The following is a 26,914-nucleotide window of genomic DNA, read 5'->3' on the forward strand; positions in this document are numbered from 1 at the left end:
TTAAGCACTTTATATTGTAATCTGTAAGATCTCAAGCTGGATGAGTCTATAATAACTAAGTGGTAATTTTAATTTTAACATTCATTTATTTAATCATATTTTTAAAAATGCTTAAAAGCAAGATTGTTTTAAAAATCAGACAAGATTTTTCTCCTCATAGCTTAAAAGAGTTGAGTTGGTATTTCTTTATTTTCCTTCATGAATACAGGAAAAAAAAGATTATATATGTGCATACATACCCACACAAAGTACTATACATATATATAGCATCTATGAAGAAAGGCAAAAAATAATCAAATTTACATGATAATACATTTAAAATAAGCCTCCTTACCTCACAGGTATTGTAATCTTCAGAATCCAACAGTCTGCAAAGCTTTGGTAAGAGGTCAGGCCAATTCTGCAATTCCCCTTTTGAAGCAATGGTTGTTATCAGAATGCCTAAGTGAATCAGAGGAATAAAGGAAATGAGATCTCATATATCTTCACAGGTTTCACACCCTTTTTTCTCATTTTACTCTTCTCAAAGAACTAAGGAGTCAAGAAATTTCTTGTTTTATTAAGAGCTGTCAAGCATAAAAAGAGGAAGCACATTTAATTACAAAGGTTATTTGAAGGGCTTTGAAATGCAAAGGCAGGTTGCCCCTTCCTGCTATCATGAATGGCTCAGATGTAAGACATCAAGCACAAAGTAATTCCAGTTAAGGTAATAATCATGTCCAAACACTGCAGGGCAGGTTCTGCTCTAAGTTTACTAAAAACTGTACAAATCTTGACCTCCAGTAGAGTATCCATCTCAAGTCACTCCCTCTTTATTATGATACAAAGGTATGAACACTGGAAACTGTCATTCAATAAAATGATAACTCATTACTAAATTATGTGTTCATTACTTTACTATGCTTACACAAAACATTAAGGGCACATGCTGATGTCCAGGTGTTAGAAATATAAATTACTTGTTGGTAGAATTGCCTTGGTGAGGTTTAGGGCTTGACATGCTTCACTGATCTCAGACCTAGGGGGAGGTTACCAAAGCTTGGGGAGAAGGATGTATCCCCGATAGTGGACACAAAGAATGCAGAATTTACAGGCCATAAGGATATTTGGCAGAACTCCCAAGAAAAGGAAGAAACTAATAAAGCCAGCTCAGCAACTGTGTTGAAATCAGCTCTGACTGGGTAAAAGGTAATTCTGGCAGAGGGAGATTGTGACCACTGACTCACAGACCACTGACCCAAGAAACCCACAGACCCAAAAGAAGAGGAAGATTGAGCATATGGACTAAATAGCATGAGAAGCAAGAGAACCATTAACTAATAGATGGTTGAATACTAATTAATAAAAGAATTGGGTAGCTTGTAGACAATGAACACTGTTTGCTAAAAATGTATAAATAACATAAAGCTTTGATGATTGGGGAGCCAACCTTTTGTGGGTTACCACCCAGCTCCCTACTTTGTGCCTACTACAACAAAGAAATAGAAGTACCTCGTCCTCGGTGTGTGAATTGGTGCTGTGCACAGGGCAGAAGGCCCATGTTCAGGACAAAAATTCTAAGACAGATACCTACTAACAGCTTACACACTATGGCAGGTCATCCAGTGATCAGCTGTAGGGGTTGGCTGATTCAGATCCAGCAGAGAGGATGGCTGAAAGAGTCACTTCCATTTTTAACACATACAGAAATGCCAGGAAAAGCTAATTAGGTGACAGGAATGGGGAAAGCTGCTTATAAACTAGGACTGACTATGAGTCCATTTTGCCTCAACTAATAATCTCCCAAATGAAAAGTGATGAAAAAAAACTTTCCTAAGCTTTTTCATTGAGCTAATCACCATATATCCTCTTTTTTTGAAATAAAATGTTCAAATTGTTATTAAATATACAAGAATACAGAACAATATTACACAGAAACCTCCTAAATAGATGCATTTATTTTCTGGTAAGTTTGTGAGTCCTAAACATATGCAACTGTATTTTTGAACTTGAATCCATATTTCAATGTTGGCACAAGGTTTTTTAAAACCTCTACCACACAGCACAAAGAAGTTTCACAATGTTAGTCATTTCAGTGTTTAAAAAAAAGAAAACCTAAGTAAGGATACAACGATGTGTAGTTATCATTTCATCTCCAATCACAGTCCTAAAATAGACTCTATTGACATCTTTATCATCCTCAGTGAGGTGACTTCTGAGAATGGGATTAATCAGTTTGCTTCCATCTGGATCAAAAGGTATCAGCTTTTCTTTGGGTAACATCAGATGCTAAAGACTACAAATGCTGCATTACTTCTTCCCTGATGCTGTTTTGATGTAGTTGCTCATCCTCCTCTCATAACTCCAGAGATCTTATTTGTGATTGGCTCATGAGGTTGTCAGTGCTTGAACAGCAAAAATACATATGCATCTGTGGTGATTTGGCCCTGTCTGGATGCCAGGTACCCACCAAAGCCACTCTATCACTCCCCTCCTCAACTGGACAAGGGAGAGAAAATATAACAAAAGGTTCATGAGTTAAGGATGGGGAGAGACCACCCACTGATTACCATCATAGGCAAAACAGACTCGACTTAGGGAAATGAGTTGAATGTATTAACAGTCAGAACCAGAGCAGGATAATGAAAAGTAAAACAAATCCTAAAAAACACCTTCCTCCTTCCCAGGCTTAACTTTATTCCTGATTCTCTATCTCCTTCCCCCCACAGCAGGGCAGGGAGATGGAGCATGAGGGTTATGATCAGTTCATCACATGTTTCTGCCACTGTTTCCTCCTCAGGTAAAGGAGTCCTTCCCCTGCTCCAGCATGGAGTCCCTCCTACAGGAGGCAGTCCTCCACAAACTTCTCCAGCACGAGTCCTTCCCATAGGCTTCAGCCCTTCACAAACTGCTCCAGTGTGGATCCTCCATGGGATCACAAGTCCTGCCAACAAACCTGCTCCAGCATGGGCGTCCTCCATAGTCTGCAGGTAGATCTCTGCCATGGGCTGCAGGGGCACAGCTGCTTCACCATGGTCTGCACTATGTGTCAGAGACTGAAATAGTTCATGCCTCAAATGCTGATATAAAGTTTTGCCCATTATAGCAAAACTGTATGAAGAAGCCCACCCCTGCCTAAAAGATGTCTGACTGGGACTTGAGACTGAAAGTCAAACTGATGATTAGAAATCCATTCTTCAGTCATCTCAGGCCCAGGGAGAAGGAAACAAATAAACTAGGAAAAGAATGAGAGCCAAACCCAGCAGCCATGCTGAGAGTCACCTCTGGCTGGGTTTGGGGTGGGGGAGACCACAGCCCACAGAAGCCAGGTTTACACAGCCTCCCCCTGAAACGAAGAGGGGGAAGGTTTCAGGTGTGTGGGTGTAACCTCTGGTCAGAGTCAGTGAATACCCATCCTCCCTTACACAAACTGGCCCAGCTGTGGAACCCTCAACCCCACAGGCCTCATCCACGGAACATTCACGTGAGAGGCAGCTGAGGGGGTGTCATAATCCATCAAAGACATCTCAAAGCACTGCCCAGAGGCTTTGCACCACAGGATTGCATATGATGCAACAAATCCAGTCTGCTGCAAGAAACTGTTCCCCCCTCCAGGGGAAGTACCTGGACATTGCCACCTGGCCCGAGTGTATATTAACCCATTGGATTCTATGCTTTTCAGGGGGACCTTCACCCTCAAGAAGACCAGAAGAAGAGGATCAACAGGATGCCATCAGGATTTATGGAGTGGTGATACTTTCTACTTAGTCTGTCTCCACCTTACTCTTCCCCCCCCCCCCACCCCCCAAGCTCCTCTTTCCCTATTTCTTTCTCTTCCCTTTTCTTTCCCTCATATTTACTATCAAATAAAATCCATACTATTGTCACTGGCATATGGTCTCATTTGCACCTTAATTTGGACTGAGGAAGACCTAAATAATTTTAATAACCAGACCCTAACACTATGGGCTGCAGGGGAATCTCAGGTCCAATGCCTGGAGCACTTCTGCCCCCTCCTTCTGCACTGACCTTGGTGTCTGCAGAGTTGTTTCTCTTACATATTCTCACTCCGCTCTTCTCTGACTGCAATTACATCTGTGCCATAACTCTTTTCCTTCTTAAATGTTACTCCAGAGGCATTACTACCATCACTGATTGACTCAGCACTGGCCAGCAGCAGGTCCATCTTGGAGCCACTTGGCATGGGCTCTGTCAGACATGAGGGTCAAAAAAGTCACCCCTGTAACCCCACTCGCTACTAAAACATGGCCATGCAAACCCATTACAGCATCTGAAAGAACAGCTATGCCAACTTATATGCTAACAAGGAAGTCTAGGCAGGTAGCAATATTTTTACACCTAGATAGTATGAAGAGACCAGTGAGTACTGGACCAACCTCACTATTGGAACACAAACCTACAAGGATTCAATACTTAATTACTTCACACAGCAGAGTAAAAAATACTAAATAGCAATTCTTATAATGTAAGCTTACAGTTAATCAGTTGGTACACATCTTCAGAGTTCATATATGCTTGAATAATCCTTGCCAAGACCACTTGAAGCTCAACTGTAATAGAGCTACTAATCCACAAATGTTTCCTCAAGTCAAACAATAAAATGATCAAAATGAAAATGCTCAAAATAAATATGCTTAAAATACATCCCTCCCCCAGCTGTCACCACCATCAAACGACCCTAAAGGTGCAATCCAAACACAGTTGTAATATATTCTCCTGAGAGACCTGTCTGATGTAGTTGCCAAGCATCTCTCCATGATATTTGAAAAGTCATGGCTGTCAGGTGAAGTCCATGGAGACTGAAAAAGGGAAATATTGTACCCATCTTTAAAAAGGGTTCAAAGGAAGACCCTGGAAACTACTGACCTGTCAGTCTCACCTCTGTGCATAGGAAGATCCTGGAACAGATTTTCCTAGAAACTCTGCTAAGGCACATGAAGGAGAGGGAGGTGATTCGGAACAGCCAGCACAGCTCCAAAGGGCAAAACCTCCCTCACCAACCTGTGGCCTTCTACAATGGAGTGACTCCATCAGTGGACAAGGGAAGGGCTACGGATGTCATTTATCTGGACTTGTGTAAAGCCTTTGACACGGTCCCCCACAAGATCCTTCTCGCTAAATTGGAGAGGGATGGATAGGAATTGGTTAGACAGTCACACTGAGAGAGTATTGGTCAACAGTTCAGTCCCAATGGACATCAGTGACAAGTGGTGTCCCTCAGGGTCCATTTTGGGACCAGGCCTATTCAACATCTCTGTCAATGACATAGTAGGATTGAGTGCACCCTCACCAAGTTTGCAGATGACACCAAACTGAGTGGTGCTGTTGACACACCTGAAGGACAGGATGCCATCCAGAGGGACCTGGACAAGTCAAGAAGTCAGCTCATGAGAACCTCATGAGGTTTAAAAAGACCAAGTGCTTGTGCTGCACCTGAGTCAGGGCACATCCCAGTATCAATACAGGCTGGGGGATGAACGGATTGAGAGCAGTCCTGCCAAGAAAGACTTGATGGTGCTGGTGGATGAGAGGCTGGACATGATCTGGCAATGTGCACTTGCAGCCTAGAAAGCCAATCATATCCTGTTCTGCATTCAAAGCAGCATGGCCAGCAGGTTGAGGGAGGGGATTCTGCCCCTTTGCTCTGTTAAGACCCCTCCTGGAGTACTGCATCCAGCTCTGGAAGCCACAGAACAGGAAGGACATGGGTCTGTTGGAGCAAGTCCAGAGGAGGCCACCAAGTTAATTAGAGGGATGGTGCATCTGTCCTATGTGGAAAGGCTGGAAGACTTGGGATTGTTCAGCCTGGAGAGGACAAGGATCCAGGGTGACCTTACAGAAGTCTTACAATACCTGAAGGAAGCCTACTAGAGAGATGGAGAAAGACTATACAAGGACATGTAGTGACAGGACAAGGGGAATGGCTTTAAACTGAAAGAGGGAAAGGTTAGATTGGAGATTAGGAAGAATTTTTTTATTGTGAGAGTGGTGAGGCCCTGGCATAGGTTGCTGAGAGAAGCTGTGGATGTCCCATCCCTGGAAGCATTCAAGGCCAGGCTGGATGGAGCATTGAGCAACCTGGTCTAGTGGAAGGTGTTTCTGCCCATGGCAGAGGGGTTGGAACCAGATGATCTTTGTGGTCTTGTCCAACCCAAACCATTCTTTAATTCTATTATATTCTTCTATTCTTTAGATATCTCCATTGTACTCCCCTGACAACTCATTTTTATACCAAAAAGGTTATTTCAATTTCTACTGTGACTGTGAGTGTTTAGCAGAGAAACAAGGCCTGCAGAAACTGCTCTCCAAGCAAGGACATGGGAAGATAAAGAAGAGACATCTGGCTCAGAAATCCAGCTACAGCCAAAACAAGGACTGAGTTTAGGAACTTGGGAAACATGGGAAGGGTTTTATGGTAATGGTCAAATTATAATATGCATGTAATAACTGTATATTACCAACACACTTATAGAAACCAGGGGGCACATTAGGATGAGTTATCTCCTGTATCACTCCAGGTGCCTGAATAAATGATGCCATCTTTAACACTAAATTGGTGTTAGGGGGTCTTATTCAACCATTTTTGGTAATTTGGTGACACTTCGAACAATCAATTAAGCACAAACTTAAATAATTACTGTCATTAAGAAAATGGAGCATTAATAAAGTTCACAGTAAAGCAAATTCACAAAGGGATGAGACAGTAGGAAAAGCAAAGAGATGGACATTTTCCTCTAGTCCAAAGTCCTTAACCCAGATGTCTGGAGAAGGAATCCTATACAGAAAGCAAGGGATTCTAAAGGTAGATTATTTGTCCTGATTTCATCTGGGATAAGAGCTCGTTTTCTTTTCGGTAGCTGACACAATGCTGTGTTTTGGATTCAGTATGAGAATAATGGTGATAATACACTCATGTTTTGGTTGTTGTTGCTGGGCAGTGCTTACCCTGAGACAAGGGCTTTTCAGTGTCCCATGCTCTGCTAGTGAGGACCTGCACAAGAAGCTGGGAGTGAGCATAGCTGGGACAGCTGACCTAAACTGGCCAAAGGGATATCCCACACCATAGAACATCATGCCCAGTATATAAACTGGAGATGGGAGGCTTGGCCAGGAGCTGCTGATCACTGCTTGAGGACAGGCTGGGCATTGGTCACTGGGTGATGAGCAACTGTACTGTGCATCACTTGTTTCTTTTGGGTTCTGTTACTCTCTCTCTCTCTCCCTCTCCCCCCCCTCCCATAATTACAAATATTATCAGTAGTATTATTAGTTTAATAACAACAACAACAACAATAATAATTTGTTTAGATTATTAAATTGTTCTTATCTCAACCCATGAGATTTACCTTTTCTTTTCAATTCTCCTCCCAACTTGGGGGAAGAAGGGTGTGGAGGGGGTGTGAGTGAATGGCTGCGTGGTTATAAGTTGCTAAGTGGAGTTAAACCACAACAGTCTTTTTTGGCACCCAATATAAGGCACAAAGGATTAAAATAACAGATCCTAACCAGAGCCTGTTAAAACAAATTTGTTATAAGTATTTATTCTATTAGTTAAGTAGTTGCTGATCACAATGTCTTTTCATTTGCTCTTAAGAGTTCCTGGGCTTTTACTCATGGGCACATTTGACCCTGGCTGAATGCCAGGCACCCATGACAGCTGCTTGCTCACCCCCCACTGCAGCTGTACAGAGAGGAGAAAATATAATGAAGGGCTCATGAGTTAAGGATCAGGAGAGATTGCTCACTAAATACCATCAAGGGCAAAACAGGCTCACTTTAGAGATCTAAAGTAAATTTATTGCTAACAAAATCAGAGCAGAATAATGAGAAGTGAAATGAACCCTTAAAAGCACCTTCCCCCCATCCCTCCCTCCTTCCCAGTTCTACCTCCTACCCCAGCAGTGCAAGGAGGCAGGGAATGAGGGTTATGGTCAGTTTATCACCCGTAGCATCTCCTGCTGCTTAGGGAGAGGAGTCCTCCCCCTGCTGCACTGTGGGGTCCCTCTCACAGGAGACAGTTCTCTGCAAACTTCTCTGATGTGGCTCACTCTTGCAAGCAGCAGCTCTCTGTGAACTGCTGCAGTGTGAGTCCCTCCCACGGACAGCAGTACCCCTCGAACTGCTACAGCATAGGTCACTCTTCCACGGGGTGCAGTCCTTCAAGGACAGGCTGCTCCAGCATGGGAGCAGGGCCTCTCTTTCCACAGGTCTCCCACAGGACCACAGCCTCCTCTAGACATCCACCTGCTCTGGTGTGGGCTCCTCCATGGGCTACAGGTGGATCTCTGCATCCCTTGTGGATCCCCATGGGCTGCAGGGGGACACCACCATGGTCCTCACCACAGCCTGCAGAGGAATCTCATTTCTGGTACCTGGAGCACCTCCTCCTCCCCTTCATTGACCTTGGTGTCTGCATGTTTTCATATTCTCACTCCTACTCCTCTCTAGCTGGAATTAAAACTGCACCCCAAACTCTGTTTTGATTTCTTCTTAAATATGTTATCACAGAGGGGTTACCACCATCTCTAATGGGCCCAGCCTTGGCCAGCAGCATGTCCATCTTTGTCGCAGACATTTTTTCATAGAAATCCTTTCTTTGGGATTTGTTCATCTTCTGGGAAGCTGAGGCCCCAGAAGTAGAATGTAAACAATTGTTATCGGCTGGTGTGGAATGTAACAGGTGCAGCGGTGATTTGGCTTCTGTGAGTGTTTGGATTTGATAACCACTCACTCACAGGAGAGTTTGTCCTTGCTTTCTGCTGGACACAGAACTTTGTTATTCATTCTTTTCTATGCTATTCTTAGGTTAGCAGCCTCTGCAACTTCTCTCCGTATTCCTTTTAGTATAGTTATAATGTATTATATACCATATATCAATAAATCCAGCCTTCTGATCATGAAACAAGATTCTCATCCATCTCTCACCCTGGAGACCTTCATCAGGTCGCTGTAATACATCTTCAGAGCCATCAGGGTTTGGCTCTGCCAGACATGGTGGAAGCTTCTAGCAGCTTCTCACAGAAGCCACCTCTGGGCCCCCCCCTGCTACCAGGAACCAGGCTGTGCAAAACCAATACATACTGGTTTTGGTGTATGTGTTCCCTGTGAAGTAGTGGTTTCTGATATGAAAGAATCAGTGGTCATGAACCTAATCTGGTATGTGTAATCAGAATTGGGGTCCCCTCTGTAACTTAGGAGATATCTTGTGGGGAAGATTAATAATTACACCTTTTATCTTTTTTCCTTGGGGATCCAACATATGGGATGAATATCTTAAAACTTTTCCTATCTTTTACCTTCAGAAGCCCTCTGGCCCTCCAGGTTGAATATACTGATTACAGTAGCATTTCAGAATTTTAAAGATTTTTATTATCCTTTGAATCCCCTTGAATCCAATGTGTTCCTTTTCCTAGAAACAAGCATGGGCTTGCTTCTGGTTCACATCTTGTTTAGGGTTAATGTGGTAGCTAGGGAAGAGGCGCTGCGGAAGATCTCGCGATGTCACGGAAAGCCAGGACCCTTGGTTCCCCATAGATAAGACCCTCAGTTACTCATAGATAAGAAATTAACATAGGAATGTGGTCCCACTAACAATAGGAATGTTGCCCCACTGAAGCCAGTAACTTTCCATCCCTTACCCAGTACTTTTCCATTCCCTACTAACCATAGGTAAGAAGGACAAACCCCTTTTTGACGTAGAGACCCCTTAGACTATAAGACCCCAGAAGAAGAAGTAATAAACGCCTTTTGACCGTCCACCACATTGGTGTCTGCGTATGTCATTGGCCCGAACGGCCCTAGAGAGAGGGCTGTCGAGCTGTACCTCAGAACCAGGTCGCCTGCCTTGATCTAGAAGGCAACAGGTTAAGCAACAAACTGTGGTCACCCCAACCCCTGTGACAAGCACTGCAGATTGAGGAAGAAGGAGAGGGACTGTGGCTATACAAATGTTGGCAACAAGCATTGTGGCTACTTCAATTCCCATGACAAGCAGTGCAGCCACTAAAACTCCAGTGATGGGCATTACAGCTCCTTCTGTTGCTGCAAGATGCACTGCAGCTATTAAAAATCTGGTGATAAGCATTGGGGCCACTCAAGCTACTTTAACCCTTGCGACAAGTATTGTGACTGCTCAAATCCCACTGATGGATGCTACAGCCAGACTTCAACAATAGGAAGTGCAGCTGAACCAGAGAACCAACCTACACTGGTATCAGTCACCCCTATACACATGAAGAAATGCACAAAAAAATCATCTTGTTTAGTAAAGTGCAAGGATGGCAAAGCAGGGCCATCACAGGAACAGGAAGAGGAGGTAGAAAAAGACCACTTCATCCCTATCCCCAAGTGAGCTGCAGAAGATGAGAAAATATTTCAGCCATCATCCCAGTGAGCACATTACCGCCTGGCTACTCTGATGCTGGGATAATGGGGTTAGCAGTTTGAAATAAGAGGGTAAGGAAGGTAAGCAGCTGGGATAACTTTCTATGGAAGCAAGCACTGACCTTTTGGCTGTGGGTTTGCTGAAGGGCAAAGAACAACAGGTGCTGATCGCTACCACAAAAGTGCACCAGAAGCTATATGGCACTAAGACTCTGTAACTCCCATCCATAAGCTGATTAGTGAACTGGAGAGCCAAGGAGTGATCAGCAGGACCTTCTCACGCTTTAACAGCCCCATATGGCCAGTGCAAAACTCTAACAGAGAATGGAGGCCAAGAATAGACTACTGTGGCCTAAATGAAGTCATGCTGCCTCTGAGTGCTGCTGTGCTGGACATGTTGGAATTACAATTTGAGCTGGAGTCAAAGGCAGCCCAGTGCTGCCACAACTGGTATTGCTAATATATTTTCATCAATTCCTCTGGCAACAGAGTACAGGCCACAGTTCCCTTTCACTTAGAGGGGTGTCCAGTATACCTGGAATCAACTGTGCCAGGGGTGGAGACACAGCTCCACTATTTGTCATGGACTGATCCAGACTGCACAGGGTGAAGCTCTGGAACACCTGCAATACATTGATGACATTGAGTGGGGCAACACAGCAGAAGAAGTTTTCGAGAAAGGAAAGAAAATAATCAAAATTCTTGTGAAAATGAGTTTTGCCATAAAACAAAGTAAGGTAAAGGAACGTGCACAGGAGATCCAGCTTTTAGGAATAAAATGGCAAGTTGGACATTGTCAAATCCCAGTGGAAGTGATTAACAAGATAACAGCGGTGTCTCCACCAACTAACAAGAAAGAAACACAAGCTTTTTTAGGTGTTATGGGATTTTGGAGTATGCATATCCCAAATTACAGCCTGTTTGTCAGCCCTCTCTATCATGTGACCCAGAAGAATGATTTCCAATAGGGCCCTGAGCCAGGACAAGCCTTTGAACAAATCAAGCAGGAGATAGTGCATGCTGTAGCCCTCAGGCCAGTCAAAACAGGGCAAGATGTAAAAAATGTGTTTTATGTGGAGATTCTCAGTTCAGTTGAAGAAAGAACAGAGATAATTTCTCCCAGGCTGAGCCTGGGAATCTTAGAGGAAAGAATTAAAACAATTATTATCTCTCTTTCTGTAACCATTGTTTATAGTTATGGTTTTCCACAGTGTGCTATTCATAGCACACCAATAGTGTGAGATGTTTCTACTTTGAAACCAATCAAGTATCACCTTAGCAAGTGACATTATAAAAAGACCCGCTACTTTCAAAAAGTTAGCCTTCAGATCCACCTGAAGACTGAAGTCTTTCTTTCCATCTCTGACTCAACACCATCATCTGGTGACCGCTGATGTGAACTGCAGCCTAGGCTGAAGGCACGGGACCCTGGAAGGTCCGGCCGAGTTTCCAGCCGAGGCTGAACACGGAGGGGTCTGGTGACCCCAAGTGGAATCGCAGGAGTCGGGACGAGTCCCGAGAGGATCGGCCCAGCGACCCTCTGCGATCGGACACCGTTTGCCCTTTTGGGTGAGGTAACGCTGACTGTGCCCCGTGTCTTCCTGAGAAGACTGGTCCCGTTCGGGCCACAGGCATCAGCCCCAAGAGACTGGGAACTGAGTGGGGCACGGTTTTTCCCAGCACGGCAGACTGTCTCTTGAAGTGGATGCCTGCTGAGGGACAGGTTTTCCTTAAAAATGGGAAACCAACCTTCTAGGGAAGAACACCAAGTTCTGACTGTGTTGAGGGCTTTCATTCCTCCCATGGGAATTGCAGTCTCGAATGAGGCGCTTTGCGATCTGCTGGCCTGGGCCAGGGATCACGGGTTCCCGGCAGAGCTGGGCACTGCGCTTAGTCTGAGAATTTGGGAGGAATTGGGCGATTGCCTCCTCGAGGAGGTTTGCAAAGGGGATGCATTCACGTTCGCCCTGGTCACCACTTGGAGATGCATTTCCCAAGCCTTACTGGGCAGAACCCCAAGGGGCAGCAATTCCGACAACAGCGTCACTTTATACTGCAGCTGGGGAGAATGGCCCTACCTGGAACCTCTGGCAGAAGGCACCAGGAGAGACTCAAGATCGACCCCTATTATTTTAGGGTTGGGGATACAGAGAATCTGAAGCCCACTATACTCCAACTGAAAAGGAGATTCTGGCAGCTTATGAAGGTATCCAAATCACTTTGGAGGTGATTGGCACTGAAGCACAGCTCCTGCTGGCACCCCGATTGCCAGTGCTGGGCTGGATGTTCAAAGGGAGGGTCTTCTCTACACATCATACAACAGATGCTACATGGACTAAATGGGTTGCTCTAATCACACAAGCTCACATATGAAACCCCAGTTTTGTATTTGCTGGGAGTATCCCAACGAAGGCAGGAATGATGCATCTGACTTCATGTTCTCAGAAGGCTAATTTATTATTTTATAATACTGTATTATAGTAAAGAATACTATACTAAACTATACTAAAGAATATAGAAAGGATATTTACTAAATGCTAAAAAGCTAATAATAAAAAATTCATTACTCTTTCCAGAGTCTCGACACAGCTTGGCCCTGATTGGCCAAAGAGTCAAAACAACTCACACCAGAATGCAATGAAACAATCACCTGTGGGTAAACAATCTCCAAACACATTCCAAAGGAGCAAAACACAGGAGAAGCAAATGAGATAAGAAGATAAGAATTGTTTTCCTTTTCTCTGAGGCATCTCAGCTTCCCAGGAGAAAAATCCTGGGTGAAGAGATTTTTTCAAAGAATGCGAATGCCACACCCCAGTGATCCAGGAAGTTTAGAAGTGATCATGGACTGGCCAGAAGGCAAAGATTTTGGAATGTCACCAGAGAAGGCGATAATACATGTTTAAGAGGCCCTATTGTATAATAAATTAACAGAAAGTGAGAGGCAATATACCTTGTTTACTGATGGATCCTGCCATCTTGTGGAAAAGCATCAGAAATGGAAAGCAGATGTATGGAGACCCCTACATCAAGTCTGAAAACTGCTGAAGGAGAAGGTGAATCGAGTCACTGCAGAGGTGAAAGCCATTCAGGTGGCCATAGACATTGCTGAATGAGAAAAACGGCCAATACTTTATACTGACTCATGGATGGTGACAAATGCCCTCTGGGGGTGGTTGCAACAATGGAAGCAGAATAACTGACAGTGCAGAGATAAAGCCATCTGGGCTGCTGCACCACAGCAAGATACTGCTGCTTATGTAGAAAGAACCTGGTTGTGAAGGTGCATCATGTAGATGCACCAGGAGTCCGGCCACTGTAGACCCAAGAGTCTGGCCACTGAAGAACATAAGAACAACTAGCAGGTGAATCAGGCTGCTAGAATTGAAGTGGCTCAGGTGGATTTGGATTGGCAACATAAGGGTGAATTACTTCTGGCTTGGTGGGCCCATGACACCTTGGGACATCGAGGAAGAGATGCAAACATATAGCTGGGTTCATGATCAAGGGGCAGACTTAACCATGGACACTATTGCACAGAGTATCCATGACTGTGAAATGCATTGCAATTAAGCAAATCAAGCAGGTAAAGTCCCTCTGGTATGGAGGATGATGGCAGAAATACAAATATGGGGAGACCTGGCAGACTGACTCTATCACACTCCCCCAAACCTGTACAGCAAGCACCATGTGCTTACAGTGACTGAGGTAAGTCCAGGGGTGATTTTAAGATCAGGCTGAACAGGGGAGTTCCAGAACTCAGGGACACTTGAGCAGCAGCCCAGAGCCCCATGAGGACCCAGAAGTGCATGACAGCCAATCAGAGGAGGAGGGGGCAGAGACAGGATCACCATGGGAGTTTTACATGGGAGCAGGAATGACCTGGAGCAGGCAAACAGGGGTGTGGCACAGCAGTTTGTGCAGGCAGGGCAAGCAGGTGGGACGTGCAGAAAGGGCTCCTCTCCAACCATTTGGGAGCAGCCAACAGAGGCAACAAACAGACTCAGTAGCTGGTGAAGAAGAGCACAGGAGATCCTTTCAGCCCCAGCCTTATTAGCGTACTAGTGTAAGCTTCCTCAGTTATGGCATTGATACACTGCAGCACTCATTCCCCTGGAGCGGCTGGACTCACTGAACCAGCCATGTCAGAGGCCTCCAGACAGACAGATCTGCTGATGGTAGACATAGCTCTCCAGGTCACAGGTTGATAGGAGTGCCTGATCTCTTTGTGCGAGGCTGGAGCCAACAATCATTCCTTTTGCAGAAAGTATGCTGCAGTTGACGAGCTGAGTCACCAGGTCAAGGAGCTACAGGAGGAACTGAGTAGGCTATGTAGTATTCGAGCAAACAAGCAGGAGACTGACCAGTTATTTTCAAAGACACTACAGTCTCATGACTCTTGGGACTCTTGAACCTCCACTGAAGTGGAGAAGCAGATGGACTCAGAACTCTGCACAATAATTAGTCAAGGGTCAGTTGAAGGTTTGGAAGCAGGTCACTGCCCATACCAGGAGGAAGGTTCCTCTTCCTTCTGAAAATTTAACAAGTAGGACTGGCATCTTCTACAACAGGCATGAGGCTCTGGAACTAGAAGGCCAGTCAACTGATAAGGTGGACAAAGGTCCTTCTGGGATAGAGGGACCTCCTAAAAAAGCACCACCTGTACCCTGCATCATGACCTCTGTTAAGAGGAAAAGAAGCATGGTTGTAATAGGAGACTCCCTTCTAAGGGGAATGGAGGGCCTGATATTGAGACTGGACCCAACTCACAAGGAAGTCTGCTGTCTCCCAGGGGCTTGGGTAAGGGACATTACTGGAAAACTCTCCAGTCTAGTAAGACACTGATTATTATTGATTATTGGTTGTTCAAGCCAGCAGCAATGAAATAACAAAGAGATAGTCCAAGGGCAATCAAAAAAGACTTCAGGGCCTTGGGAAGATTGGTTAAAGGATCAGGAGCACAGGTGGTGATTTCCTTGATCCTTCTAGTAACAAGAAATAGCACTGATAGGAATAGACAGATCCATTAGGTCAATGCATGGCTCCAAGGCTGGTGTTGCTGGAAAAATTTGGGGTTTTTTGACTATGGGATGATCTAGTCAACACCAGGTCTACTGACACCTGATAGAATGCACCTGTCTCAGAAGGGAAAAACAGTTCTAGCACAGGAGCTAGCGGGGCTTGGTGACAGAGCTTTAAACTATCTTGGAAGGAGGAAAGGGACAAAACCAGGCTTGCCAGTGATGAGCAATGGAATAGTGTGCCAAAACTTGAGAAAACAAGCACAAATTGGATCCCTCAATATGATTCAGGTGTGATTTTCACAGGCCCTCTGAACAGAGAGAAGCTGTGAGAGAAGCAGAGAAAAGAATGATCAAAAAAAATCTTATCCCATTTGCTGCGCCTGTGTTTGTGCACATGTGGAATGTATTGAAAGATTATTTACCTGAAGGAATTTTATAATTGGATTCTGCTAAGGATTGTTTTGTTTCCTTGGCCAATCAGGTCCAAGCTGTGTCCTGACTGTCAGGAGACAGTCACAAGTTTTCTTGAATATTCTTTAGGATTCTTCGTAGTACAGAGATAGTGTAGTATAATGTAAAATAATATAGTTTTAATAAAATGAGTGTTCAGCATTCCAAAGCCTTGGAGTCAGATGCCAATCATTCCCAGATTTGGGGTTGCCTGATTTTACTATATTCAGGAGGTGTAGGCTACAATGTAACACACCTGAAATGTTTCTATACCAATGCACGCAGCATGAGGAACAAATAAGATGAGCTTGAAGCTTTGGCCCAGTCACAGAGATTTGACATCATTGGTATAAGTGAAACCTGGAAGGATGAGTCCTGTGATTAGAGTGCCCTGATGGATGATTACAGACTCTTTAGGAGGGATAGGCAGGGCATAAGGGGGAGGTAGAGGATGGCGTTGTATGTAATAGAAGGGCTGGAATATAGGGAGCTTGCAGTTGGAAATGGCACAGTTGAGAGCCTCTGGGTAAGAATCAAGGGACAAACAAATAATACAGATGTCATCATGGAAGTCTAATACAGACCTCCAAGCCAGGACGATGAGATTGACAAATTATTCTTTGAGGAACTAAGGGACCCTTCCAAGTCAACTACTCTTGTCCTTAGGGGAGACTTCAACTTGCCAGATGTTTACTGGGAACACCACACAGCTGGTACAATGCAGGCCAGAAGATTCCTAAAACACCTGGATGAAAACATTATGGAATAGGTCCTAAGGGAGACTACTCAGAAAGATGCCCTCCTTGATCTACTGCTTGTCAACAGAGAGGATCTCATGAGCAAAGTGGAGATTGGCAGTTGTCTTGGCCACAGCAACCATGAAGCGACCAAGTTTAAAATCTCTGCTGACAGGAGGAAATGTCCCAACAAAATCTCAACTTGACATGAGGAGAGAAGACTTCAGGCTGCTCAGGGAACTAGTGAGTAAAGTCTCCATGGAAAAAGTTTTTGCAGGTGCTGGGGTCCATCAGGGCTGGTCACTTTTTAAACATCACCTCTTAAGGGCACAGGAGCAGGCAATTCCCAAATGTCAGAAGTCAAGCACATGAGGCAGAGGGCCAGCTTGGCTGAGCAGGGACTCTTGGAAAAAAGGCAAAAAAGGGAGGTATATGGCCAGTTGAAGCAAGTTCAGATGACATGGAAGGAATACAGAGATGCTGCTTACCACTACAGCGAGAAAATTCACGTGGCCAAAGCTCAACTGGAGTTGAAGCTGCCAGAACTGTGGACAGAGATGTTTAATGCATTCTTTGCCTCTGTCTTCAACAATGATGGACCATGGCAGTCTCAGTGCCCTGAGCTGAAGAACCATGACTGCAAGAATGTTAAACTCCCAGTCAACCCTGAAGTTGTGTGGGATCTGCTGCTCCAGCTGGATTCCTACAAATCTATGGGGCCTGATGGGATTCATCAAAGAATCCCAAAAGTGCTGGCTCGTATCATTGCAAAACCTCTCTTGATGATTTTTGAGTGCTCTTGGGAATCCGGAGAGGTCCCAGCTGACCAGAAACTGGATAACATTGTCCCAATTTTCCACATGAGAAAGAAAGAGGACCCCAGAAACTACAGGTCTGTCAGTCTCACTTCAGAACCGGGTAATATAATGGAAAAGATTATTGTGGGAGGTACTGAAGAACAGCTGGAGGCCAACACAGTCATCGGTCACAGCCAGCACGGCTTCATGAGGGGAAAGTCCTGCTTGTCAAACCTGATTTCCTTCTATGGCAAAGTAACCCACCTAGTTGATCCATGAAAGACAGTAGATATAATCTTTTTAGACTTCAGCAAAGCTTTTGATACGGTCTCTCGCAGGATCCTTCTGCACAAAATGTCCAGCACACAGCTGAATAACCATATTACGTGATGGGTGAGCAACTGGCTCATGGGTCACACACAAAGGGTTATAGTTAATGGGGTAACATCAGACTGGTGGCCGGACACTAGTGGCATTCCGCAGGGCTCCATCCTTGGCCCAGTTCTCTTCCGCATCTGTATTAATGACTCAGACACAGGCCTTGCAGGAATACTAAGTTTGCCAACAACTGTTAAATCCCTTGAAGGCAGGGAGGCCCTGCAGAGAGATCTAGACAAATTAGAGAGAGGTGCAATCACCAACCGTATGAAATTTAACAAAGATGTGCCAGATTCTGCACCTGGGAAAGGGCAACCCTAGTTGTGTGTATAGACTGGTGAACAAGAGGCTGGAGGGCAGCACTGCAGAAAGGGACCTGGGGGTCCTGGTTGATGCAAAGTTGGATATGAGTCAGCAGTGTCCTGGAAGCCAGGAGGGCCATCTGTGTCCTGGGCTGCATCAAGCACAGCATCATCAGCCAGTCAAAGGAGGCGATTGTAAACTATTAGAGAGTCTCCAAAGGAGGGCCACAAAGATGGTGAAGGGCCTGGAAGGGAAGTCGTATGAAGAGTGTCTGAGATCACTTGATTAGTTCAGCCTGGAGGAGACTGAGGGTAGACCTCATTGTTGTCTTCAACATCCTCACGAGGAGAAGCGGAGGGGCAGGAACTGCTCTCTACTCTTCTGTTACCAGTGACAGGACTCGAAGAAATGGCATGAAGCTACATCAGGGGAGGTTTATGTTGGATATTACGAATAGGTTCTTCACCCAGAGGGTGGTTGGGCACTGGAACAGGCTCCCCAGGGAAGTGGTCATAGCACCAAGCCTGACAGAGTTCAAGAAACTTTTAGATGATGCTCTCAGGCACATGGTGTGGTTCTTGGCATGTCTGACACAGGGCTGGGACTTATACTCAATGATCCTGATGGGTCCCTTCCAACTCAGCATATTCTATGATACAGTGGTGGAAGCAACCACTAGATAGCAGGAAGCATACTCTGTGCCCCATGCCACCACTTGGAATGCTATCCTGGGGCTTGAAAAGCAAGTCTTATGGTGACATAGTACCCCAGAAGGAATTGAATCAGACAATGGAACCCATTTCCAAAACAACCTTATAGACACTTGGGCCAAAGAACATGGCATTGAGTGGGTGTATCACTTTGCCTATTATGCACCAGCCTATGAAAAAATGAAATGATGTAATGAACTGTTAAAGACTACACCGAGAGCAATGTGTGCTGGGACCCTCAAACATTGGGATACACATTTGCAAAGGCCACCTGGTTAGTCAACACCAGAGAATCTGCCAATTAGGCTGGTCCTGCCCAATCAAAATTTTTACATTCTATAGAGGGGGATAAAGTTCCTGTAGTGCACATTAAAAACATGCTGGGGAAAACACTCTGGGTTATTCCTACCTCAGGTAAAGGCAAACCCATCTGTGGGATTACTTTTGCTCAAGAACCCTGGAGCACTTGGTGGGTAATGTGGGAGGATGGGGAAGTCCTGTGAGTGCCTGTCAGGACTTAAAGAATGCAGTTAAATGGTCTCAAAAACTTTCAAAGGAGGAAGTTCCTACAAGAGGAACTACCATAACAAGAGCTTATAATAAACTCAGATGGCAAACAGAAAGGTGTTAATTTCAGGCCTACATGGAGGTGAAAGGTTTGGAATTAGCTCACCAGACGAAATTCCACTATGCAGACTGTGGGAAAAGCGTAGACGGCAAAAACAGGAAAATGCCAGGCCTGGTGAGGCAGATCTGGGTAACCTATTCAAACAAAAATTCCCACCATGGCAAACTGTGAGAAAGGAAGCAACTGCTTATACACATGCCATTCAAAGTTTAGGGAACGGTACATACACCTTGTGGATACCCTGGACTTGTACTATATAAAAGTGGTACCTCCAGAAGAACACTCAGGGGACCCCCACCTCTGAGAAGACCAGAAGAAGGAGGACCAGTGGGATGCTGCAGGGGCCCGGGTTGTGGTGACTATCTTTCTACTTAATCTGTCTCTCTCTTTCTCCCCTCCTCTTTCTTTCTGTACCTCACATTTACTTTTAAATAAAATCTGTACTATTGACTTTGGCACACAGTCTCATTTGCACCTGAATTCAGGCAGAGGCCTCTTAATAATTGGACCTTGACATTATTTCAGGAGTGAGATCATAACAGTGACTCAAAGAGAATTTGATTTTGGATGAGAATAGCCAATGAATTAAATTCTATTATGTTAATTTCTGTATAACACTGTGTATTATCACCTCTGTGGCAGCTCTATGTGCATCACCACATTGAACATGTCACAGCATAGATCTTCACCACTCCAAATTTGAGGATCTGAACCCGACTTCCCTTCAATCACCACATTGATGAAGAATGAACTTGGAGAAAACTGAATGAGCACAGCGGTGGTGGGAACAGAACTGGCTTAAAGACACAACAATCCAACACCACACATGATCTTTCCTACCTCAAAGACTGTTAAGTCAGATAGAGCCCAAGGTCATGGACTAAATCATAGAATTATAGAATCGTTAAGGTTGGAAAAGATATTATAGATCATCAACCCCAACCATTTACCCAGCACCACCACCATGTTCACCACTAAACCATGTCCTCAAGCGCCATATCCACATATTTTTTTAACACTTCCAGGGATGGTGACTCCATCACTTGTCTGGGCAGCCTGTTCCAATGCTTTACAACCATCTCAGTGAAAAAATGTTTCCTAATATCCAATCTGAACCTCCCCTAGCACAACTTGAGGCCATTTCCTCTTATTCTGTCACTTGTTACCTGGAAGAAGAGACTGACCCCCACCTGGCTACAATCTTCTTTCAGGTAGTCATAGAGAGCAATAAGGTCCCCCCTCGGTCTCCTTTTTTTCTAGGCTGAGACCCCAAGCTCCCTCAGCTTCTCCTCATCAGACTTGTGCTCCAGACCCTTCTCCAGCTCCGATGAAACAATTGAACTGCTAGCTCCTAAAGTGGAAGAGGTTCCAGAATTAAAAATGAGACCCAAAATTAAGACCAAAGTGTCTGAAGGATCTCAAGGTCAGGAGGAACATGGTCAGAACTACTCCCTGGGACCCCCTGCAATTGGCAAATCTACAGGAAAAATATGGACAATAACCAGGGGTGTCAGAAACTAAGTATTTATGGAGACTGAGCCTCTCGGGGGGAGACAGAATATTGCTGGATGGAAATGAAGCTGACAGATACTGGGGGCCAAGAGTCTTATTATATCTAGGACCTGAGCCTACCAATCAACCCTATTCCATAATCAGCAGGGTTGCATGTTGGGCAGGAGGAATAGATGTTATGGAAAGAGGAGAATCAGCTTCCATACCCATACAGTCAGCTAATGAAATTGCTGCCACTGGTACAAGGGCAGGTTTGCCTCTGGGAAGTGTACAGTTGTGCAAATGGAGACACCAATCTCTGCAGAGGTGTATCCTAAATATATTAAGATCTCTATTGAGAAGAGCCTAAACATTGTTACAAACTTATTTAGTGGGGCAATGAGATGAAATTAGAAGAGATGTAATGCATAATGAAGCATTGCAAGATCCCCAAGCCCTGAGATGACCTATCCCCATGTGGGCAGGACTCTTGCATGATATAAACCACACAAAGAAAATAGGCTAGGAAACTCATCACGGAGAACAAACTCAGGCTATTGAGAGGAGCTCAACAACTGAAATGTGAACATACCCCACCCAAGATAATAGAAAGATCAAAAACCCCAGTTCACTTCTGGGAAGAATGAAATGAGCTGTGGAGGATGGCATTGACTTTAGGCATTTCCCTTGCAGCTCTGAGAGGACAACCCACTGCAGTAATAGCAGACTTAGTCAAAGTAGTACAACAAGGGGGAAACACAAAAAACAAAAACCTTCCACAGGAAAACCACTGTCCATTCCCCCCAACCCTTCTGAGACAACAGAAACACAAAAAGGAAAAACCTCATGGGCCTCATCAGTGGCTCATTATAACCTATCAATGGTCTTATAAGGATGTGCCCCATATCTACTTACTAGTAGGACCTAGAAAAGAAACTTTGAATTTTCTAATTGATATAGGAGCCCAAATATGTCTAATCACCTCCACAGATGCTGAAAAACTAAACTTAAGTTTTGAAAGAAAAAGGGTCCATCTACCAGGATTTAATGGACAAAGTATTATATGTTATACTGCCAAATTACATTTATGGTTACCTGGGGAAAACTGATGACCTCACACACATTTGCAATTGCAGACCATGAAGAAAATATTTTAGGACACAATATTCTTAAAGGAAAAGTTTGGCAACTGCCAAATGTGCATGTTTGGTTATTTGGGCCGGCAAAAACTCCAAATAGTAAATTTTCTGGAGAAAATAGGAAAAATAATCTATTAAAAATGTCTCCATTTTTATTTGGTTCTACTGCAACTAATATCAAACAGTACCCTGTTTCCCCTGCAGCCAGAGAAGGGATAAATTAAATAATTAGGGATATAGAATACAGGGGTATTTTATTTAGGACACACTCCCCATACAATTCTCCTTTTAGGCCAGTAAGGAAATGGGAGCAGATGCTTAACTACTGATTATTGGTGGCTGAATGCCAACACAGGACCATTCCCTACAGCAGTCAGAAACATCGCTAGTCTCACTGCTACCCTGCAAGTAGCTGCACCTAAATGGATGGCAGTTTTAGATGTAAAAGACATGTTCTGCATGGTTCCAGTTCAGGAAGAAGAAAAGCCCAAATTTCCATTTACTTGGGAGAGGACATAATATACCTTAAATTGCCTACCCCAAGGCTATAAGCATTCACCCACAATAGCACACAATGCTCTAGTTAAATTCCTTCAATAAATAGAAATCCTGAGAGGGGTACAAATTTATCAATACATCGATGATGTGTTGATAGGGGGTGAGGGGGAAGGTTAGGTTAGATCAACAGCACAGGATATATGTAATAAATTAAATGATGAGGGGATAGAAGTGCTCTCTGCTCAATGCCAAGGCCCCTCTAAGGAGGTAAAATTCCAGGGAGCCTGGTAGATTTCTGGTCAGGCTGTAATCCCAGAGAAAACCATTACAAAATTGGATGCTAAACCCACCCTGACTACTAAAAAGGAACTTCAAAAGATCATGGGTAGTTTAAGATATTGGAGAAATCATGTACCTGGATTTTCTATAATAGTGAGGCCATTGTACTCAGTGATGAGGCAAAACCAGACCACGGGAGTGGCTTGATAGTCACAAACAGGCTAATAGAAGAATTAAAAGCATATCAATCACTAGGACCAGTTCATCCCAGTGATCCTATAACAGTTGAATGGGGTTTTGCTGAACATGGGACTTAATATCTTCCAGAAAGGCTCTCATGGACCCAAATAACCAAAAGGGTTCAGTTTCACAGCATTAAAAGATACTGAAAAGAGATCCGCTGTCTGGGAAAAGGGATTATTGTCTCTGACCCGAGCCCTCAGATAGAGAAAATTCAACAGCTCCAACCTGTGCAAATCCAAGGATCTTTTAACTTGTTAGCCAGTATTGAAAAAGGCAATGCTCTGCCTAATGGGATTACACAAAAAACAATGGTACACAAATGGTATGCGTATTTCTCAGGACTCACAGATCAGATGGATATAACTAAAGGACTGAAAAAACCTACAAAATTGCAGATACCTGTGACCCCAGATATGCTGGCTTTGCAACAGCCATATAAGCCTAGTCCTATACAGGATGCTCCCCCATTAACTTCAGACTCTGAAGTTAGATACCTGGTTCACTGATGCCTCAGTCAAACATATTGATGGCAAATGAAAGTACAGAGCAGTTGCTCTTAACATTCAGACAGGAATGGAAGTAGAATAATAAGATATGGGAAATGCACAGGTGGAAGAATTAAAGGCTGAGCTACTTGCAGTAAATGAGAAAGAAAGGACAATATATGTTTGGGCTAATGACACACAGTGCTGGTGTCTATGGAAAGCATTAGGTTGGCAGGTAAATGGAATGGAGGTTTGGCAGAAGGAAGATTGGATATGGTTCTTGTTACAGGCTCAATCTCAACCAACCCACAAAGGATAGTTCAAAGCTCATGCCAATATACTCAATCCTTATAGACCAATTGAAACACCAAGGTGGATCATATGGCAAAAAATAGACAGATAAAAACTGATCACTTGGAGGATCCACAACATTGGTATTGATTGGGTGAGTGGTTACACTGTAAATTGGGGCATACTGGAGGTTTTATTTTTTGCATAACAAAGTAGAGGTTGGCCATTGACCAGGAAGATGTGTAAACACATTCTCACACAATGTCCCCAGTGCCAATTAAGACTTGTACAAAATCACCCAGACCAGGCACTATCTTTACTTATCAAAAATAACAAGGCACTGCGGTCCACTTGGCAAATAGATTATATTGGACCTCTGAAGACATCTAATGGTTACAAGTACATCCTAAGAGGTATGGAAGTGGTATCTGGACTGTTAGTTGCTACTAAAAGCAGGCAAAATGATGCCAAAGCTACTCTTTAAGGACTCTGTAATTGGTTTTCCAGTCTCCCTATTCTAGATTCTATACAGAGTAACAATCACACTTCACCAGTGTGATGGTGCAAGACAGGCACAGAAAGAAAAGTATCAAATGGGTTTTTTCATGTACCTTATTATCCTCAAGCAAATGGGATGGTGGAGCATACCAATGGTTTGCTGAAACACTACCTTAGATCACATAAATCTGGATGAGATGAAAGGTTACTCTCTGTATTATATGAGATAAATAACTGATATGAACCAATGGGTAGTCCTGTTTCATGAGCTTTCTTGAGCACCATATCTCTTGAATCAAGTTCAAATGATAAAATTGAAGCCTCTCAGGAGAATTTTAAATTAGACCAACCAGTCATGGTCAAATTACCCCAAACTGGAATTGTACCTATGACTCTAAGGGACACTCAAGCACCACTAGCCTGGGTGGCTACTGACTCTAATGGTCACCAACACAGAATCAGTTCCAGATGGGTATTTACCACATTTTCAACTAAGGAAACTAACCTGTCCCATCTGGTGCATCTGCTGAGATATACATTATTTTATTTTACAGGTCAATGGCTGCTATTGGTCATCATTCTGATAGTAACACCAGGAACGCTACAGTAGATACCAATATCCACCAATACACTTGGAGGCCTGCTTAAGCATGAACTTGCAGCAAACAAGACAGATCCCACGGGCCAGTATGTATGTCTAAAAAGGTCCCCCTACAACTGGTACATGGTGGTGTCATGCATTAGTAGAAGTCCTTTGAAAGTCTACTAAAGACACAGCCAAAATAGAAACACAAAACATGGAACATCACCAGCTCGTCTCACTCCAAATCTAAAGGACTGTGAAGTGAAACAGAAAAACACAGTTTTAATTCATTATGACATAGAAGCTGAGTATATATCCTGGAGTGTAAAAGGGTGCCTAGCATTCCTTCCACGAGTGCCACCAAAATTATCAAAAAGCCTGTAAAACTGACCCCAAACATCTCAGTGGTTGGGCCCTATGCAGTCAAATTGGTAGGACAACACATATTGTCTAATCCCTCTTGGTCTTGTCCTGGGTAACCCAAAATTATTGTATTCCATATCTATCTGTGCCCAAAATTGTTAGTGTTTGTTTAAGACCCGGCAATATTTCTATTACCAAAAGAAAATCCATCCTTAGATGAAATGACTGATGCATATACTAAAGTGAGAACTGAATCATATAGCATGGCTTTGTTAGCCAACTCTTTCGCAACTGCTGTGAGGTTGTCACGCCAATGTTATAGGTGTAGGCAACAAGGCCACATTCCCTGCAAGTCCAACTCATTGGAGACACACCAAAAACAAGGAACTGTGCCTACAGTAGTGTCCTGGTTTAGGACAAAATTAGGGGAAATCTCCAAAAGGGAGCCCCCCAAAACAAAACAAACCTCCAACCACCCCTCCCCCAACACCGGGTTCAGGAAGGAATTTCTCGGAGGAGCAAAGTGGAAAACAAAACCTATTTATTTACAAGTAACAAAAGAACACTCCCCAACACAAGAAAAGAAAAGAAAACAGACTGTGTTGTGAAGGGCGCTGAGCTTCTCTCGCAAGCTCCGGGTGTCCTGGACGTCTCAGGTCAGGTCCAGAGCCGTTCCAGTATCTTCAGGGGAGGGTAAGAAAGAGGGAACAAAAGAAAAGGGAAAAAAACAGCGCAAAAAGCAGAAAGCAAGCAAGCAAGCAAGCGGCTAGCCAAGCCAAGCAGCCAAAAGCCAAAAGCAAAAGTGCCTGGTCACACACTCCCTCCTCTCTTCCCCGCCCCGCCGCAGCAAGACGGCCGGGGGGGGGGGGGGGGGGGGGGAGAGAGAAAAGGCACAGCTGCCAGACACAACACACGATATTGGGATAAAGGCTGTCAACCCACAACACTCCACCCCTTATCCCATATCGTGAACATACAATAAAAAACTTTCATTTCACTTACTCACACCTTTGACACTTACGCATTCCTCTCATCTAACTTGCTCAGACCTTTGATCCTTACAGTTTCCTTCTGTCTCACATTCAACAAACAATGACATTCATATATGAGTCTCATCCCACAATCAGGTCTCCCTGAGGTACACACCGTGTTGTTCCATCTTTCTGCATTATCCACCATGTATAACCTGGTCCTTGAGCAAAGACAATCCCACGGATGGGTTTGTCTGTACTCGAGGCAGGGTTGATCCATACTGTCTTTCCCAACAAACCTCTGACATGGGCCACTGGGGCTTTATCCCCATCTACTATATTAAGGAGCTCAGACTGAGCAGGACCCGCTCGGTTGGTGGAACCTCGAGTGTTAACTAACCAGGTAGCCTTTGCCAAATGCTGCTCCCAGTTTTTTAAAGACCCCCCACCCAATGCTTTTAAGGTGGTTTTTAACAATCCATTGTACCTTTCCACTTTCCCTGCAGCTGGTGCATGATAGGGGATATGGTATATCCACTCGATGCCATGTTCCCTAGCCCAAGTATTAATAAGATTGTTTTTAAAATGAGTTCCATTATCCGACTCAATTCTCTCGGAAGTACCGTGCCTCCAAAGGACCTGCTTTTCAAGGCCCAAGATAGT

The 26,914-nt window shown here is 44.2% G+C and overlaps 1 protein-coding gene across 4 annotated transcripts in view; it reads right to left on the reverse strand.

Annotated features, from left to right (window-relative positions):
- Positions 1-26,914, reverse strand: part of LOC134431444 (transportin-1-like) — a 102,835-nt gene that overhangs the window by 44,100 nt on the left and 31,821 nt on the right. For all 4 annotated transcript variants that reach the window (XM_063179457.1, XM_063179456.1, XM_063179455.1 and 1 more), the window contains one exon: positions 335-441. In XM_063179457.1, the coding sequence (XP_063035527.1) occupies positions 335-441 (107 nt within the window). The remainder of the gene's footprint in view (positions 1-334; positions 442-26,914) is intronic.

This window comes from Melospiza melodia, chromosome W, assembly GCF_035770615.1.
Source record: "Melospiza melodia melodia isolate bMelMel2 chromosome W, bMelMel2.pri, whole genome shotgun sequence".
In the NCBI taxonomy this organism is placed as follows: domain Eukaryota; kingdom Metazoa; phylum Chordata; class Aves; order Passeriformes; family Passerellidae; genus Melospiza; species Melospiza melodia.